Source organism: Podarcis liolepis (genome assembly GCF_965112155.1).
Source record: "Podarcis liolepis genome assembly, chromosome: 9".
NCBI lineage: Eukaryota > Metazoa > Chordata > Lepidosauria > Squamata > Lacertidae > Podarcis > Podarcis liolepis.
Window position 1 is genome coordinate 22,111,136 of NC_139564.1, and position 19,362 is coordinate 22,130,497.

General features: G+C 44.0%; 1 protein-coding gene across 1 annotated transcript in view; it reads right to left on the minus strand.

Moving 5' to 3' along the window:
- Window positions 1–19,362, minus strand: part of MANBA (mannosidase beta) — a 69,231-nt gene that overhangs the window by 20,849 nt on the left and 29,020 nt on the right. Inside the window, exons 7-10 of the mRNA XM_083459210.1 lie at window positions 13,601–13,776; window positions 9,890–10,000; window positions 3,359–3,510; window positions 1,729–1,846 (exon numbers count right to left, since the gene is read on the minus strand). Coding sequence (XP_083315336.1) covers window positions 1,729–1,846; window positions 3,359–3,510; window positions 9,890–10,000; window positions 13,601–13,776 — 557 coding nt within the window. The remainder of the gene's footprint in view (window positions 1–1,728; window positions 1,847–3,358; window positions 3,511–9,889; window positions 10,001–13,600; window positions 13,777–19,362) is intronic.

Below are 19,362 nucleotides of genomic sequence, written 5' to 3' on the forward strand. Positions count from 1 at the left end.
CTATGTTGCACAATTCTGTGTCCAGGGCAGCTGTCTACTAGCTCCATCTGGTACACAGGCTGAGACCCTACCTGTACGTCGACTGTCTTTCCAGAGTGGTGCATGCTCTAGTTATCTCCCACTTGTACTATGGCAACGTGCTCTGCGTAGGGCTACCTTTGAAGGTGACCCGGAAACTACAACTACCTTTGAAGGTGACCAGGAAACTACAAATGAGGCAGCTAGACTGGTGACTGGGAGTGGCTGCCAAGCTTATATAACACTGGACCTGAAAGACCAGTGCATTTCCGGGCACAATTCAAAGTGTTGGTGCTGACCTTTAAAACCCTAAATGGCCTTGGTCCAGTATATCTGAAGGAGCATCTCCACCCCCATTGTTCTGCCCGGACACTGAGGTCCACCTCCGAGGGCCTTCTGGCAGTTCCCTCACTACGAGAAGTGAGGTTACAGGGAACCAGGCAGAGGGCCTTCTCAGTGGTGGCGCCCTCCCATCAGATGTCAAAGAAATAAACAACTATTGGACTTTTAGAAGACATCTGAAGGCAGCCCAGTTTAGGGAAGTTTTTAATGTTTGATGTTTTATCACTTTATTATTTTCTGTTGGGAGCCACCCAGAGCGGCTGAAGAAACCCAGCCAGATGGGTGGGGTATAAATAATAAATTATTATTATTGCTACGAGGTGGAGGTGTGCAGTCTTTCTTACATGAGTGTCTACAGCAGAAGCAGCACACTTGTGCGTCCCACTTCCTTTGCCTCGTCACAACATCCAAAGCCACTCTAACAGACTCTCCAATTGTCCCTGTTTTCCGTGGAGCGTCCCAGATTTAAAGAAGCCTTCCTTCCTGGTTTCTGATTTGATCCTGGAATGCCCTCTTTTTCCTTAGGATGCCCCTATTTTCATTACAAAAGAAATGTTATGTAACCCCCAAACCAAGGAGATAACATCTGAAGGCAGCCCTGAATAGGGAGGTTTCCCCATGCTCCATTTTTTATTATGTTTTTATCTATGTTGGAAGGTGCCCAGAGTAAGTTGAGGCAGCCCAGTCAGCTGGGCAGGATATAAATAATAAAATTACTATTATCATGGAACAGAACATCCCTATTTCATCGGAGAAATGTTGGAAGGCGTGCTGGAAGTTAACAAGGTGTCCCTGGACACACATGGAAGAAAGAATCACGAGTCCTCCCTTTCCCCTAGGCTTACCTAGAGGAAGAAATCAAGACTGGAAATTGTATCTGTACGGAGGAATACCTGCTCTCAGCATCTGAGAAGGTTCCATAACCTTTTGACAAGGCCCATTTTGGGCAAAGCAGTTGATTTGATTTCATTTCACTTTATTTCCTGTTTACTGCTAGAAGTTGCTAGTTCTGCCCAGACTGGAACAAAAAGAAAGCAGGCCTTGGTCCTAATCAAGTTTTCAACCCCGTTCTACAGTTGTCAAACGACTGCAGTATCTAACCCTCCATTTGCTATATACTGAGCACTTCCATAATCCTCACCTTTCTAAAAACAGAATGTTGCTACAACCTAAAGCCTGGAAACCTAAGTTTACAGTCTGGCAGGATGCCCAAATACATGGGCCTTAAGTCTGATCCAGCACATGTTTTCAAGGTTACAGGTTAATGGGGAAGGGGAAATAAAAAGCTATTTTCAGATTTATTTCGTATGTCAGTTTTAAATATTAGGAGTTGCAGAGTATTGCTTTTTCTTTTCTTTTTTTCTTTACCATGATTCCTAGTTCATTGCACATTTCATAGAACTCATCTTGCTCATATATGCCTCCTCCCCAAACGCGGAGCATATTCATGTTGGCCTCAACCGCCGACTGCAAGAGGATCCTTAACCTGTCAAAACACAAGTGGAACTAAAAGTTAAGCAGATCTGCAGTAGGAGAGAAACTGAATTAGTTGCAGAGAGGGCTTAAGGAAACCTAGCTGGACTTCACCTGAAAGAGTGCAATACTGTAGCTTGAACGGTGTGCTCAGGATTAGCCAAAGGAAAATGAAGGGAGCCGTTCAGCAGAAGCAGAGTGCGAATGTAGCTATATTTTAATTGTGGTGTGACCTAGAAAGAATCACAGAATTGTAGAGCTGGAAGGGATACGAGGGTCATCTATTCCAGCCCCCTGCAATGAAGGAATCTTTTGCTCAATGTGGTGCCCAAACTCTTGATTAAGTGAATCATGCTCTAGCAACAGAGCTACCCCAGTGAGGGGTAAACCGTCACAAGGGCAAGACAGAGAGACTTGGAGGGCCATATTTGTGAGCATCTGTGGGTCTTGACTTTCCTATTCATTCTCAGTGCTCCTGACTTATCAACTGTAACCTTTTCCTCCTGGGTTAAGCAAATGTGGAGCTCCACACTCTCAAGCAGGGAAGCTCCATAAGTGTATCAGAGCATCCATGCCATCACAGTTGATGGGGAAATGGGTGTCAAGGGTAGGTTGAAGGAAGGAAGGAAGGAAGGAAGGAAGGAAGGAGGGAGGGAGGGAGGGAGGGAGGGAGGAAGGAAGGAAGGAAGGAAGGAAGGAAGGAAGGAAGGAAGGAAGGAAGGAAGGAAGGAAGGCAGGCAGGCAGGCAGGCATTAGAGGTTTTCAGCCAGCCAGCCCTACCCCAGATTAATGTGAGAAAAAGCCTTCCAACTTTTAGAGCCTGTTTAGACATAACAACAATACCAAACATTAAAGCTTTTCCAGGACTTTAGCATTTCCAGCAACAGTTTGGGGGCTGCCTTTTGAATGTTTCCCCATTTTTTAAAAAAAATAAATCCCCCATACTTTCTTTTTTAAAAAGCATCCTGGAGAAGGCTAAGGTGAACATTTTTGCTTGTTTTCTATGTGGAAGGATTTTTTAAAAAACGAATGGGAGAGTATTCAACATGCAACCTCTATACCTGCAGCTATATTGTCCCCAGAAGGCTGCGCCATAAACTTTACTATTTGATTCTGCTGACTGTATAAAATGGCCATAAAAGTTTACTGAAACTCACAGGAAGGCCTGTGGTATAGTCCTCTAACAAGCCTATTCCACATGCCACAGAAGGTTGGGGAGAATCCCTTCTTTGAAAGTAGGTCCATGTTTAGATTTCCTTGCATGTGGAAAACTAATATTTGAGGCAGATGGATAAGCTAAGGGCCTTCTTCCTGGCATGCTAACTGTTTATTTGCAAGGAGCTACTGACATGGGATCTCTTCTAAAGAAGCAATCTTCACATCAGTTCTCAACTGATATGGTCCTGTAAAAGAGCTGTACTGTCATGGCCAAACTCAGTTCTGGTAAGCCTTATTCCTTATTAGTAGGCAAAAATAAATTATTTGCACCCATGTTAATGTTTGAAAACCAGCCACCCAAACTCACCTTTTAGAGGTCACTCTGTCTTGAAAAGAATCAGCTGGAATCCAGTTGGATCCCTTCATAAAAATAGGGAGTCCATTGATTCTGAAATAAAAACTCAAACCAGGTGAGCCAGGAATGGGCTCTTCTACAAGTTCTACTGTTCGGAAATAAACCTGAGGAGAAATTAAAATGTGAATAGTTTTACAGCAGTCATTAAATAAACCTTTTCCATCAGGATCAGCCAGGAAACCCATATTTCCCTGCATATTTTTGCCTTTTTTCTTATATAAAATACGGGGGGAAATCTAACCTGTTTGCAGGATTTATGAAAGTGTTTCTTGTGTATAGAGCAAATTTATTTTAATTTAAGGACGAAATTGCTGGAAGATTTTAGTGCCTCTTCTCCAAACACACACCCCTCCAACAGACAGCATGTATCAGTGCTGCAAACACCCACACAGTTTGCTTTTGATTACTGAGAGAGAAATTTAATGAAACGACAAGGCTAAACGCTGATTGTAATCAAACTCCATTTACAGAAAGAGGCTACACGCACCCAAGGCCAGATTAAAAAGGGGCCCAAGTCTCTTCACTAATTCTGCTCCTGATAGAGATCTGTGGCACTAATTCTGCTGCTGCTTGTGGGCATCCCTTAAACATCTGGCTTCCCCGTGTAAAAAGAAGACGCAGAAGAAGACAGGCCTTTCATCTGATCAAGCAGGGCTCTTCTTAAATTCTTATAACAAAGCAATTAAAGCAAGCTAACTCACAGCAGAACAGAACCCTTTAATTTGGGAACTTTCAAGGAGCAGATGAATGAGTAAGACATGCTCTCATTTCAGTAAGGGAGCTTGTATTAGGACAAGGGGTGCCTTGCAAGCCTGGACTACAATTCCCATCATCCCCGGCCACTGGTCCTGCTAGCTAGGGATGATGTAAGTCACAGTCCAACAACAGCTGGAGACCCAAGTTTGGGAAGCCCTGTTCTACGCCATCATCACCATTTTTCATTTGTACACCGCCTTTCTATCTTACAATACCCAAGGCAGTTTACAAGCTGAAGTAACAAAAAATGCACATCTTATAAAAATCTAATGCAACACCAAAATGTGATAAAACATAACTTTAAAATAGGCAGCCTACATCAAAAAAGTAACATTCAACGATCAATTAGAATAGTATAAAATAATAATATCAACATATAAAAGTTAAACAGAAATCCACTCAACAGTTACAATAATATCTAAACTATAATCAATAAAACAACAGCAAGCCACAATACATAAAACAATACAATACACATTGAGAAGCAGAGGGTAGAGCAAGGCCTTGCTTGATGTAGTCTCTCCCCTCACAGTTCTTCCTCCAGGAACAGCTCTCTTATGAGGAGACCCAGGGCCTGAGGGTGGGGCAAGGCAGGTGGAAGGAGGCCTTGCCTGATGGAGTCTCCCCTCACAGTTCTTCCTCCAGGAACAGCTACACCAACGATGAGCAACCTGTGGCTCTCCAGATGTTTGCTCTTGCACTCCAGCTCTTACTATTCTGGGCCATTCATGTTGGCCTGGAGCTGATGGGAGCTGAAGTCCAACAATATCTGGAAGACCACAGGTTCCCCATCCCTCCTCTAGGCAAAGGAAGAGGAAAATCATTCCTCAAGCATTCCAGAAAATGCTCCCAGTTTTTGTAAGCCATAAAAAAAACAGGTCTCAGGGATGCTGCACTCAAGACCGTATCTTGTTAAGGCTAAAAAGCACAGTCTGCTCAAATTAATTCCTTTCACACTTGATCTCTGTGAAAGCAACGCGGTATTAAATTGGGGGCAAGGTGCCCCAATGAACTGTTGTGGGTCTCTTTTAAAGGGCAACGCTGACCAGTTGCTGCGATGTGCCCTTTTCAAAGAGTTTTCTTTGCCTGCCGTTGAAATAGGCTGTCCAGAGGCAACTCTTGATAACTAGGCATGCAGCTAAAGGTGACTCATGTGTGGAGCTTGAGCTAAAAGCCACGCTCCAACCTCAAAAGCTTTGCTTTCTGACAAGGTGGCTGTGGAGTCCAGAAAGATATGCAGTAATGTAGGGCTTATCTCCAGTTTACACCATCTACAATCGAACGAAAGGCAGCCTACCAATAACTCAGTAACTTTCAGTTTTTGCTGCCTGCCTATAACTGCAAAAAAGAGACGGACTGTCAGGCATCTGGGAAAGAGTGGTACAATACTGGTGAGTGCTATGTTTGCTATGCACTTCAGAAGTTCTTCCCTGGTTCATCTTGCCTTGGGGGCTACTTAATGAAGAAAAAATAAAAATAGGAAGCAAGACAAAGGTGTGCAAAATTGTGCAAGGTGTGAAGAAATTGGATAGAGGGACATTTTTCTCCCTCTCTCTGGGCCAGGGTGGACCAGCAAAGCTGAACATTGGGAGAATTTAGGACAGACAAAAGTTAGGACTTCTTCACACAGCACATAATGTGCTGGAGAGCCAGTGTGGTGTAGTGGTTAAGAGCAGTGGACTTGTAATCTGGTGAACTGGGTTCGCGTCTCCGCTCCTCCACATGCAGCTGCTGGGTGACCTTGGGCTAGTCACACTTCTCTGAAGTCTCTCAGCCCCACTCACCTCACAGTATTTGTTGTGGGGGAGGAAGGAAAAGGAGAATGTTAGCGCTTTGAGACTCCTTTGGGTAGTGAGAAAGCGGGATATCAAATCCAAACTCTTCTTCTTCTACAGAATTTGCTACCATAAGATAGTCACCAACATGGATCACTTTAAAAGGTGATTAGATAAATTTGATTAATAATAATAATAATAATAATAATTTTTTATTTATACCCCGCCCTCCCCAGCCAAGGCCGGGCTCAGAGCGGCTTACAAGCAATAATAAAAACAAGATGAGTGATTACAACTTAAAAACAAAAATAAAATACAACATTAAAATAATGGAACATTAAAATATTAAAATGAAGCCTCATTGCAGGAGAAGGAAAAGAAAAAAGAAAAAAGGGGGGGAGGGAATCAAATTGGCTCCAATCCAAAGGCCAGGCGGAACAACTCTGTCTTACAGGCCCTGCGGAAAGAAATCAGATCCTGCAGGGCCCTGGTCTCATGAGACAGAGCGTTCCACCAAGTTGGGGCCAGTGCTGAAAAGGCCCTGGCTCTGGTTGAAGCCAATCTAACTTCCTTAGGGCCTGGGACCACTAGGGTGTTATTATTTATGGACCTTGAGGCTCTCCGTGGGGCATACCAGGCGAGGCGGTCCCGTAGGTACGAGGGTCCTAGGCCGTGAAGGGCTTTAAAGGTCAAAAGCAGCACCTTAAATCTGACCCTGTACTCCACCGGGAGCCAGTGCAGCTTGAAAAGCACTGGATGAATATGCTCCCATGGCAGAGACCCTGTGAGGAGCCTCGCTGCAGCATTCTGTACCCGCTGGAGTTTCTGGGACAGCTTCAAGGGCAGCCCCGCGTAGAGCGAATTACAGTAGTCAAGCCTGGAAATGACTGTCACATGGATCACTGTGGCCAGGTCGGGGCAGGAAAGGTAAGGGACCGACTGCTTGATGCGGCGAAGGTGGAAAAATGTCGCCTTGGCTGTTGCTGTGACTTGGGCCTCCATGGAAAGGGAGGCATCAAGGATTACACCCAAACTCTTAACGGAAGGCAATGGCACTAATTGGGCCCCCGCAAGAGAAGGGAGTTGGTCCCTCATCCCCATGCTATCCCGACCTAGCCATAGGACCTCTGTCTTCGAAGGATTTAGTTTCAATCGGCTCCCCCGAAACCATCCAGCTACAGCTTCCAAGCATCTGGTCAGTGTGTAAGGGGCCGAGTTGGTGTGGCCATCCATCAGCAGATAGAGCTGAGTGTCATCAGCATAATGAATGGCCACTAGTCAAGATGAGTATAATAGCAACTCCAGTTTCAGAGGCAGTCTATCTGAATACTAGTCACTGGGAAACGATGATGACCAGAGAGGGCTATTCTCATCATGTCCTGTTTGTGGGATTCCCATGGGCATCTTGTTGGCCAATATGGGGAAAAGGATGGTGGAACTTGATAGGCCTTTGGTCTGATCCAGTAACACATGAATTATGTTCCTAAAGAGGAACACTCCAGTTTTCCTGCTTAGTTTCCTTTCAAACTTACAACTTCCCCCCTTTTTAAGTCATTCACTTTTCTTATCAGCACAAGGTCTTTGGGCATGAAGCCAAGCAGTCTCTCTCAGGAGTTGCTAAAAAATTCCTAGAATCCCAAGGTAAAAACTTTTTGTTCAATTGAAATGTGTTTTATTTCAAAAGGAAAAGGATTCATAAAGTGATCCGTACTTTTTTGAAAGGAAACAATAAGTAGTGCTTTCCATATAGTTAAATACCGATCTGTTCAGATAGGTCTCCAATCCATGAAAATACTTTTATTTTATTTGGACATATATTATTCCCCAAATAGAAAAAAACAAACATTTTATAGTCCTTTCTGTTTTTTAAACAACAACAACTGCATTCAGAGGTCTTTGGCACTTGGAAGGGAGATACAACTAATACACAAAGTTGCTATTTTTAACAGCAGATGGGAACTGTTTTTTTTTCCTTTTAACTCCACAACAAAGAAAGTCTATTGTTCAGGAAATCATTAACCACCAGCTTCGTTGTATAGTGAAAAAAAAATGTGTATCTTATCAACTATGCCTACAGTAAGGAGAGCACAGCATTTCCTGGAACTAAAGCAAAAAACAAGAGTCAAATACAACAGACTGTTCCACTTTCCTCCCTAAATGAAATAATATACTTATTAATTCTCTCCACTACCAGAGATGAACTGCGCTCATGAAATAGAGATTTAAGTTATCCTGTCACTTGCCATTCCCATGCACCAAAAGGACTCCTGTGTTCTGCAAAATTACTAATTAAGGTGCTTTAAGTCAGCAAACTATTACTGTTAAAGAATACTAAAGTTGACAAGAGGAGTCTCAAATTTCCTAAATCTAAAGTTTCAATGCATCACAGCTAAACACTGATGAGAATTTCCACTGCACAATTGCATATCAAAATCACCTCATTTCTTTTTGCAGATCCGTATTGCAGATACCAGCTGCTAAAAGTCCAGAAATGACACGAGCTTGAGAATTTGGAAAGCCCAGCTGTAAACGTTTTCCTCTGGAATTTCGAAGTTGCAGTTAATTTGTCTTCAAGTCTGACTGGCAGTGCAGGTGCTACACAGAAAGGACAGCTAACTGCCAGTGGAATAGTTTGTGCCATCTTCTGATATTTTAAGATCAGGGCTAATCAGAGTGGGGTGGGCAGGAGGGCTGTTTCACCTGAGCCTCAAGCTCAAAAGGGGCCCCAGATTTAGACACTTATGGGGGGGGTGGCATTTGATACGTTTTGCAACCTGCTTTTATGCACATTGGACCAAAATGTGACACACTCTTAAGACCATATGAAGAGCCTGCTCAATCAGGCCAATGGCCCAACTAATCAGAGGAGTCCTGTTCTCACAGTGGCCCAACAAGATACCTGCAGAAACCCACAAGCAGGACCCCTTTTGTGATTTCCAGCAACTGCTATTCCAATTGAAGAGGCAGAACACAGCCAGCATGGCTAGCAGCTTAAGAGCTGCAAATGTAAGCAAATGAGAGGTGATATTTAGTAAAAGATTGCATCATCTTAAACAGTCCGCAATATTGCACAAAAGATAGATTTCTTCCCTTAATAACCAGAGCATTTGCACAGGAAAAAAAAAGCTAGAGTTAAAGCATTTGTTAAAGGGGGGGGCGGAAATGCTAACATTAAGTCCCACGCTTTTTTTAATGTCTTGTTTTGTTTCCATGTGCCATCATTTATTTATTTTATTATGGCTAGTGGGCTCAAAAGCTGGAAGCAGCCCTAGATTCTCTAGCTCTCTTCTTTAAAAAAAAATATTTTATGGGATGCATGATAACACAGCAAAACACACAAAATTATTGCCATGTCAGATTACCCTCATAGTTCTTTTACTCCCTCTTTTTTCAGCCTGGGATCCTCTGGACTTCTGGGAGGGCCTGTTTCAGACCTAATACAAGCATTACAGCCTTCAAGCCTGCTGAAAACCGCTTCCAGGTGGAGGAGCTCCATGTGGGGGCTGTAGTGTTTGCTTATCACATTAACTGGCCTGATCACATAGAGCAGTGGTCAGCAACCTTTTTCAGCTGTGGGCCAGTCCACCGTCCCTCAGACCATGTGATGGGCCGGACTATATTTTTTGGGGGGAAATTAACGAATTCCTATGCCCCAGAAATAACCCAGAGATGCATTTTAAATAAAAGTACGCATGCTACTCATGTAAAAACATGCTGATTCCCGGACCATCCACGGGCTGGATTTAGAAAGCGACTGGGCCACATCCAGCTCACGGGCCTTAGGTTGCCTACCCCTGACCTAGAGAGTTTCCACCCTAGTGAGTGCTAGGAATGTGCTTTGGTGGCCACTTGGAGCCTCTGCAGAGCTGCTGCCAGTTGTGTCTAGTGTGCCAGACAGACCAATGGTCAGACTCAGCATAAGCGAGCTTCCTGTGTTCCAGACTTGACATACCTTAGAATGCTTCTCAATCTTGCAACCTCCCTCTGCAATGAATGTAGTTGTCATGTTGTACCCAGTCTGGTTCCCATGTCCTCTTGGCCACCAAGTCTCCAGTGCTGCAGCCTTTTTAAAAGAAAAGAAAAGAAAAGAAGCAAATGAAATTAAAATTTAAAGAGTCCAGAAAAGATTATGTTGATAGCACGAAGCACTTAAGTAAGTTTTCTTCAAATAGCAAGCCAAGAGCCATCAATGGGAGGCAAGAGCTTATCTGGAGCAGACAGAAATTCACACTCACAGCCCTGCCCTTGCTGCCAACCTACACCACCCCAGCCTTCTCCAGGTAAGCTGCAATGATACCAGTGTCCAGAGGGGGGCTCTGTCCAATGCATCGGCCATTAGTGGTCTGCACCACTAATTAGTGGGTCTGCATCATGGAGTTATAAAAGATGTTCTCCCCACATTATTCTTCCCAGCACCCACCCAAGCCATGTAAAGCAATACAATGCTCAGATTCAAGTCAAGCAGCTAGCCCTGACCTTGAGCCCTTAGCATGTTAGAGCAAGAGTTCTAGGCTGGGGGGAGATGTGTGCTCTTCAAGCCCCAAACAATGTAGGAAACATGGAACATGGAACAGGAGCATTTCTATGTGAGGCTGAAGATACACTGCAGCACGTTATTGTTGGTTCCCACTTCTGTCACCGCCGGCAATCATTTACAGAGCATTTTTAGCATGAAAATTGCACTTTGTTTTGTAGGTCACTGTTCCAGGCATGCTGCGCAAAAGGCATTGACTTGCAAAGCTCCCATTCATTCCAGTGGGTCATTTTCAATGGGGCTTGAACAGAGATCCTCCTCAGTGCATCCAGAAGCAATATACTGTATCTGAACCTTTCACAAGGGAATCAGCCCCACCCTGTTTTATTAGCATACTACACGATTCTATAAAAAATTACTGTTGAGTTTTCACAATTTGGTTGTCTTTCTGCTGCTCCATTTCTATCTAAATAAAATAAGCCGCTTATTTTTAGACAGCAGCGATAGCTCACTGTTCACATAAAACAAATGCTGGTGCACAATTTTCGTCAATTACTGGGTACAGAAAAATGTCTAAAAGGTAATAAGGGTGCACAAACATCAAAACAGATGGATCAGTGTTGGACACATTAATGCATCAAGTGAGCATTTCACAAAGAGAAAGCAAGTACAGAGGAAACAATTTAACAATATGATTTGTCATGCCTGTTACCAAGGCATGATTACATAGCTGAGCCCCTAATGTTCCACCTTTCATTCTCTGGAATTACTTCCAACGGCAGCATGCAAAATGCCCATGAATTCCTAGCACAGGGAACGAAGCATTATTAATATGCATCTTCCACCCTGCTATGTGAAATGCAGAATAGCTTTAGAAGCAAAGGCACTGCGGGAGGGTATTCATTGGCTGGCAGTGATGTCATATCCCCACTCACCCATTTGCTATTTCTTAGCTGGAAAACACTATGTGCACTCAATTTTGGTGGGGGGTGGGGTGGGAATTACACATTTTTAAGAAGGCTGCAGTCAGCTCTCACAGCTTCAGCTTTGAAACACTGCCCAGAGATGACTTTTGCAGCTTCAATGGTACATTTCCTATTGCTTTAATACATATAATGCAATCCAACAACATAAATTAGGGACCTGAGGCTGCCTTCAGTCCACAAACACACACACACACACACAACTCTTGATTGCTTTCTAATCAGAATGCAAGATCATGGGGCCAGGAAAGATAATCTGCCATGGGGCTGGGAAGATGAAAAATACACACAGTGTTACTAGGGCGCTACAGCCCATCCAATAACCATGGGCAAGCAGTTCTGAGTTCTTGGGTGGGAGATCAGGGTTCAAGGCTCATGGCTTTTTGAAGGTGTAAGGGACCTGTGCCCTCATTGGACTCCAACTCCCATCAGCCACTGGGCAAGGATAACATATCGGGAGCAGGGGCATAGTTTCCCCACTCCCGGCTTATTGAGTTAACTGACTTCTCCACTTACCCTTGCCTTTGTGCCTTCAAAATTATTATTTAGAAATTAGCAATAATCACAAGGTTTTGTTTCGGTTGGGGTTTTTTTTACTCATCACCTGTGGCCAGCTCTGAAGCCATGTGTAGAGGCAGCTGCACAAAGAACCACGTTTGAAGTCCTCCTTTCAATTCAGAGCAAGTCCAGTGCTTAATAAAAGCTTGCACTGGCTGTCTATGTGCTACTGACCTGACTGGTTACTGACCTACAAGGTTCTTGTATTAATTTATAAGGCCTGCAACTTGAGTCTGGGCACCCACAATTCTTCTGTTTCACTACCTACTAAAACATTTCTGTTTCACCAAGCATTTATGTTGTTGTTGTTTAGTTGTTTAGTCGTGTCCAACCCTTCGTGACCCCATGGACCAGAGCACGCCAGGCACTCCTGTCTTCCACTGCCTCCCGCAGCTTGGTCAAACTCATGTTCGTAGCTTCGAGTCCAACCATCTCATCCTCTGTCGTCCCCTTCGCCTTGTGCCCTCAATCTTTCCCAACATCAGGGTCTTTTCCTTAGGGAGTCTTCTCTTCTCATGAGGTAGCCAAAGTATTGGAGCCTCATCTTCAGGATCTGTCCTTCCAGTGAGCACTCAGGGCTGATTTCCTTAAGAATGGAGAGGTTTGATCTTCTTGCAGTCCTTGGGACTCTCAAGAGTCTCCCTCCAGCACCATAATTCAAAAGCATCAATTCTTCGGCGATCAGCCTTCTTTATGGTCCAGCTCTCACTTCCATACATCACTACTGGGAAAACCATAGCTTTAACTATACGGACCTTTGTCAGCGAGGTGATGTGTCTGCTTTTTAAGATGCTGTCTAGGTTTGTCATTGCTCAAGCATTTATATAGAGTTAATTTGATTCAGTGCTGGTCATTTGTTTTGTATTTTACAATTATATGACATCTTGATGCTTGTATTGCACAATACCATTTTCTTTTTGAATGAGCTATGGTTAAGAAATACTCATATAAATTCCTTAAGAACTATTTGATTCCTTATATACCTTCAGGGGAGCCCCAACATTGGGATTCCATGTCTCAGGTACCCATTCCATGCCCCACATCCACCAGTACAAATAATGAGTGTTAAGCCAAGAACAAACCTTGGCCGCAGCTGATGGTTTGTCTAGAGTGAGGCAAACCAAAAGTTTGGTAAGTGTTGCAGCAGCAGCAGTAGAACCAGAGGAAGGAGCAAAGCAGCTGCAATCTCTGCTGTAAGTTCACTCACAGTTAGCCAAAGTTTGCAAACCTGGCCAATGTATGTTCAGGACTGCACATTACTGCTGCATATTTGGTCACCTATGGTGAGCACCATCTTGCCTAGACAACCAAACAGGGAAACTTTTATAAAAACCAGATGTCCTAGTTCCTTCCTTGCCTCCTTTTCAGGATGTTGATGTGCCACAAGTGGACAACACAGGTCAAGCCAAATTAAGTTAATGAAAAGGATAGGAGCACACACTTAATTCTCCCACTGAAAACCACAGTATATTCCCTTGCGTGAAATGTGCCCATAGACTTCCCATATATGGGTGTGCAAAACAGCAGGAGTAACATCTATGGCCTTGTGGTTGAGTAACATCTATGGCCTTATTGATGCAGACCCATACACAGCATTGATTTTCACACCAGAGGAAATAGTTTTGCATTCAGCAGAACTTGCCCTCACCTTACTTATGTTTACGAGCAGCACGGCGCTGCCTTCACCAGGACGAATCTCCACTGTGAATGTCTGCTGCGTCTGCAGCTCAGGAATGCTCACAGTCGTGAGAGCAGCAACTGGCTTTGAGCTGATGACATCAAAATCCAGCTCTATTTTGAGACTCCACTGCTGAGTGTTTTGCACTGAACAAAACAAAAACAAAGAAGGTTGTTTTGAGCAGACAGATTGGACGCATACCGTTAGTCACCTGTGATCTAGGAGGTTATGTCTGTCTTCACACTGTCTGTTGTCTGGGTTCAAATCCCCAGACAACAACATGACACCAACAGGGAGCCAAAGGGAAGACACATCTTGCTATCCACATCACATGGGGTTGTTTTCATGAGGATATAATTGTGATGATAAAGAGGATAATATGCATCCCACCCAGAGCTCCCTGCAGGAAGGTCAGGACATAAATGAAGTAGATCAGGGGTGGGGAACCTGTTTCTCTCTAGATCAGTGTTTCCCAAACTTGGGTCTCCAGCTATTTTTGGACTACAATTCCCATCATCCCTAGCTTGCAGCACCAGTGATCAGGAATGATGGGAGTTGTAGTCCAAAAACAGCTGGAGACCCAATTTTGGGAAACACGGGTCTAGATGCATCTGGACTACAACCTGCATCATCTCTGACCATTGGTCAAGCTAGCTGGAGCTGATGGGTGTTGGATTCCAACATCTGAAGGACACCAGCCAGTCAGACGTTATACGAAACCAGAAGCTAGTCACAGAAATTTACTCAACTGCTACTGCCACAGAAGCTCCTACAGATGAACCCATGTGGTAGCCGGCTCATACTAACATTTTCCTATGCCAGCTGTATTTTGAAGATGGTTCAGAATTTCTCAAAGGGATGGTGATTATGGAATAAACTAGGCATGCTATTCAATTTCTAGCTTTTTTCTTCTTCTAAGTAGCAACCAGGAGTGGGATTAGGTCCTTGATGCACAGAGAAGAGAGTGAAGACCATGATCTCGATGAGATCTTTCTCCAAGCTGCTGCTAAGCCCAAGAAGAGAGTGCCATTCATCTCCCAGAGTGAACAGGAGCTTTGAGGAGGAGGCTATTTTCATTGGGTCCTGCATGTCATGGACTCAGTCCCAATCACACACCACTTATAGCTGTTCTTTAGCAGAAAAACACTAGACATGTTAAATGCAATCACCCTTGTCTGGTTTGGACCTGTGCAAACCAGGAATTGTTCTCAACAGCTTGAACATAAAACAAAAAGTGTTATAGTCATTGTGAATGTTGCTTGGAAAGATGCGGACAACAAAAGTAGGGAAGGGTCTGAGCTGGGCCAACATCAGAAACCGGCGTTTGTGGCAAGGCTTGCGGGCAGCAGCCTGTTCTGGGGGCTGGGGTCGGGGGAAGCTCGGGCTTCCCCTGCCCCCAGCCCTGCACCTGGGGGGGGGGAATATTTTTTTCCCTTTATTTCCCCCCCCCCCAATCTAGGTGCATCCTATGGGACGGTGCGTCCTATAGGGCGAAAAATACGTTACTTATTTTCCCACCAGCTGCAAGAAAGTAAGATAGCCATTTCGTAACAACAAGGACTCTGGAGAAACAAGAGTGTCACGGTCGTTTACCAAGGGCTTTCCCCCATCTGTTACATTTTGCTTTTATTCGATCTACATTCGAACACAGCTGTTTTGGGGAAAGATCACAATTTCTGGATAGAATAACCATTTCTGCATGTTGAACAAATGCTTCATTCAGAGAAAATGCATGGAATTCTTCTCTGCTGTAGGCCTATGAAGTGAGTGGAATTGAGACTGGGGAATGAATTGAAACCATTGTGTCTGGATTTGATGGGGTCTACAGTTGTTTCTCTTTGGCCACTCAAGTGTGCTCGCCACATCAGCATGCACATCAGAGGTGGTCTCCTGCTGGATCACAGCCCAAATAATCATGACTCACTCAAAGAGTATTCCTAGAAAGGGCTCCTCCAACCATCCTAAAAGGTAAAGGTAAAGGGACCCCTGACTATTAGGCCCAGTCGTGACCGACTCTGGGGTTGCGGTGCTCATATCGCTTTATTGGCCAAGGGAGCCGGCATTTGTCCGCAAACAGTTCTTCTGGGTCATATGGCCAGCATGACTAAGCCACTTCTGGTGAACCAGAACAACGCACAGAAACGCCGTTTACCTTCCCACCGGAGTGGTACCTCTTTATCTACTTGCACTTTGACGTGCTTTAGAACTGCTAGGTTGGCAGGAGCAGGGACCGAGCAATGGGAGCTCACCCTGTCGCAGGGATTCGAACCGCTGACCTTCTGATCGGCAAGTCCTAGGCTCTGTGGTTTAACCCACAGCGCCACCCACGTCCCTTGGTGTCAGAAGTGGGATACGAACCCACGCCTCCAGGGGAGGCTGCCTTCCTACTATGCTTGAATAAACCACTTGCCTCTGGCCAAAGTTTTGCTTTGCTATATCCTTGACATATAACAGGAGAATCCTGCATATCAGTAAATGCAGGAAGCCAGATGCCCTTTTTATTGCCTGAATGGCTGAACTGGTATAAGAAATACAGCAGCAGAAATACAGTCCCTCTTCCCCCAGAGCAAATGCAACAAAGACATCCATGTCTCCTTGAGTTTGTCTTACATGCAAAGCCACAGATCATGTCCCAGAAATGGTTCCCACATTCAACTCACCCAATGAAATTAAGGAATACGGCTAAATTAGATAAATTAATTTCAGCAGGTCTACCCTTGAGTAAAATTCAGATGCATACTACCCCTTGTCTTAACATGAAGTAGATTGAGGCAATAGATGGGATGGTAGACCACTTCATACTGCAGGTACAGAAACACCTATTTGGGTGAGCTCCCAAATAGGTGATCACATTTTCTTCTTAAAAGAAATATCAAGAAGCTGCAGGAATCTTTCCATTAGGTACTGATTATGCAAAAAAGATGTATTAGACCACCTGGATAAATAAATAAAAGCTCTGAACCACTTTAAATGGCATTCACATGACTGATTTAAAGATCAATAGGTTCAGTATTCCAAGTTTGATTTTTTTTTCTCTTCTGGATAAGCACAGCCTCAAGGCTGAGCTCCCAAAAAGAACCCCCAGCTGACTGAAGGGAAACTGTATCTGGCCGCATACCTGGTTCTCAACAGGTGGAGCTGGAAGGTTACATACTAAGCAACTCCTGATGCTGTCTTGGCATGCCATGGAAATTCCAGCTGTGTTAATTTCTGCAAAGGGCTAGAGCCATTTCCAGAATCTTCAAAGACTGCCCTCTTCCCAGTATCATCCAGAGGCAAAGTGCCTGGTTTAGTAATAATAAGGGCACACTCCACACCATTTTAGAACATTTAGGTCCAGTTGACTTCAATGGGAGAGCAAGAGCTTTACTTTCCCAATTAAAGTTACTGGGACTTAGGAGCGCTTACGGGGGCTGCAATACACTGTTACATTTCCCTATGAGTGATTTGGAACTTCCAGCACATCAGCTCTGTAATGTTTTCATTATTAAAACTCCACATAAAAAAATGGGGGTCCAGCAAGGGGCTGTAATTTGCTTGTAAACATTTATTTCTTTGCATGCAAAAGTTGCCATATATGTATCAACCAATCGTTTATGTGTACGCCGCCTTTCTGAAAGTTCAAACCGTGTGCAAGGCAGCTTACAACATATGAAAAATTGCATGACGACAAACAAGGCAAAACTAGTCGCAAACAATAAATGAAACGTCACAAAGTACACAACCAGATTGAAAAACTTTCACTGTATAAAAAAACCATGAAAGTTTTTCAATCTGGTTGTGTACTTTGTGATGTTTTGTTTATTGTTTGTGACTAGTTTTGTCTTGTTTTTTATATCTTTATTTTGGATTGTATGATTTAGCAGCAAAACTGCAACAATGCCCACCTACACCCCCCCAAAAAAAAACCCCCTAAATGACACTCCATCCAGAAAACAAGAAACCTTAGTTCAAGAAGACATTACGGTCAGGCAAAGGCACTCAAGGAGTGTATGGAGCTGGGATGATGGGGGGTGGGGTGGGACTAGAGAGGGAGGTGGCCTGAGGACCCGAGAGAGAGATCTAGAGGGCCACATTTGCCCCCCAAAGCTAAGGTATGGACAATAATACAACAGTAAGACAGCTTCCCATGTTCCTATTCAGATAGATTAGCTTCTGAAAGTCCACACAGTGAGTTTGGACTGAGATTAACTTTGAATGAGGAACTTCCCAAGTTCATACCTAGCTCTCTTAAAGCAACAGAACACCCCATCAACTTTCTGAATTGATTGTGTGTGACTTGTTGGGACAATGCCCATTATGAAAAGCAACTTGTCCTTTTGAGCCAGTCAACCCCAGTGCAAGCTGGACGACAAACAAGTGATTACCAGCAACAGGAACCGGTTAGGTGGCTTCAGTTCAGGACAAGCACACGATAGGAACTCCTCTCAAGTTACAGCCATCGTCATGCAGCTGCTTTTGCCCCAAACCCTTAAATCTCAACACTGGGAGAAATCCAGTGATATGGAGAGTGCTTTCAGCCCTAGCAACATCCATTTCAGAAATGAAGTGACAGACAGAATGTCACAGATGTCAAGGACAAGGGGGCAGAAGGGCAGGCAGCAAAAAGTCTCTGGAATACCCTTCCTTCGGCAGGAAATAAATAAGAGGGTGCTTAGACCACATCCTGTTCAGGGCTGCATACATTTAAAGGTGAACCTTGATTCGCGCATTCCAAAACAACATAGAATCATAGAATCATAGAGTTGGAAGAGACCACAAGGGCCATTGAGTCCAACCCCCTGCCAAGCAGGAAACACCATCAGAGCACTCCTGACATATGGTTGTCAAGCCTCTGCTTAAAGACCTCCAAAGAAGGAGACTCCATCACACTCCTTGGCAGCAAATTCCACTGTCAAACAGCTCTTACTGTCATGAGAACCAAAACAAAGCCATCCTTCAAAATTCACACTTCTCTGAGTTTTGCAGTGTAATTCTCCAGCATACACCAATGTAAAATGCCTATCTTAATGAAAATAACATACCTAAATGCCTTATGTTAGGGAAAATATAAATATTGCAAGAAATATGCTTTGAAAAAATGCCTGTGTTCGGGTAAATGACATACAAAAATAAGTATATTTGGATTAACCTGAACTAAAATACTGATACATTTTCAGGAGGACTTTAAAAAAAAATGCAACCTGATGAATAGATGTGGGGAAGTGAATTTGGGATTGGGCAAACAAGCAGCAAAGAAACTGAAATTCATACCTACTCATGACACACCACAGCAAAGGCTCTACCACCACTCACCTTAAGAAGCAGTCGTACGCAGAGTTAGGTCCATCTAGCTGCAGAATGGAGGAACAATAGCCCTCCAAATGCTGTTGACTACAACTATCAGCCTTAGTTGGCAAGACCAATGATCAGAATTTTTTACTTTATATGCTGCTTAGTTACAACTGACTCCAAGCAGAACGATGGGAGCTGTTCTTCAGAAAATCCAGAGGGTGACAGGTTCCTCATCCAGATTGTTAGTGTCCACACTGACTGGCAGCACCTCTCTAGGGTTTTAAACAGAGGTGTTCCCCAGCCCTATCTGGAGATGCCAGATGTTTCGTCTGACTTTTTGCATGCAAAAACATGTGCTCTACCCCCAAGCTTTGGCCCTTTGGCAGCTGTAGCAAAGGAAGCCCAGTTTTGATTCCTGGAATCCAATGGGTGACTACACGAGAGAATGCTTCAGACCA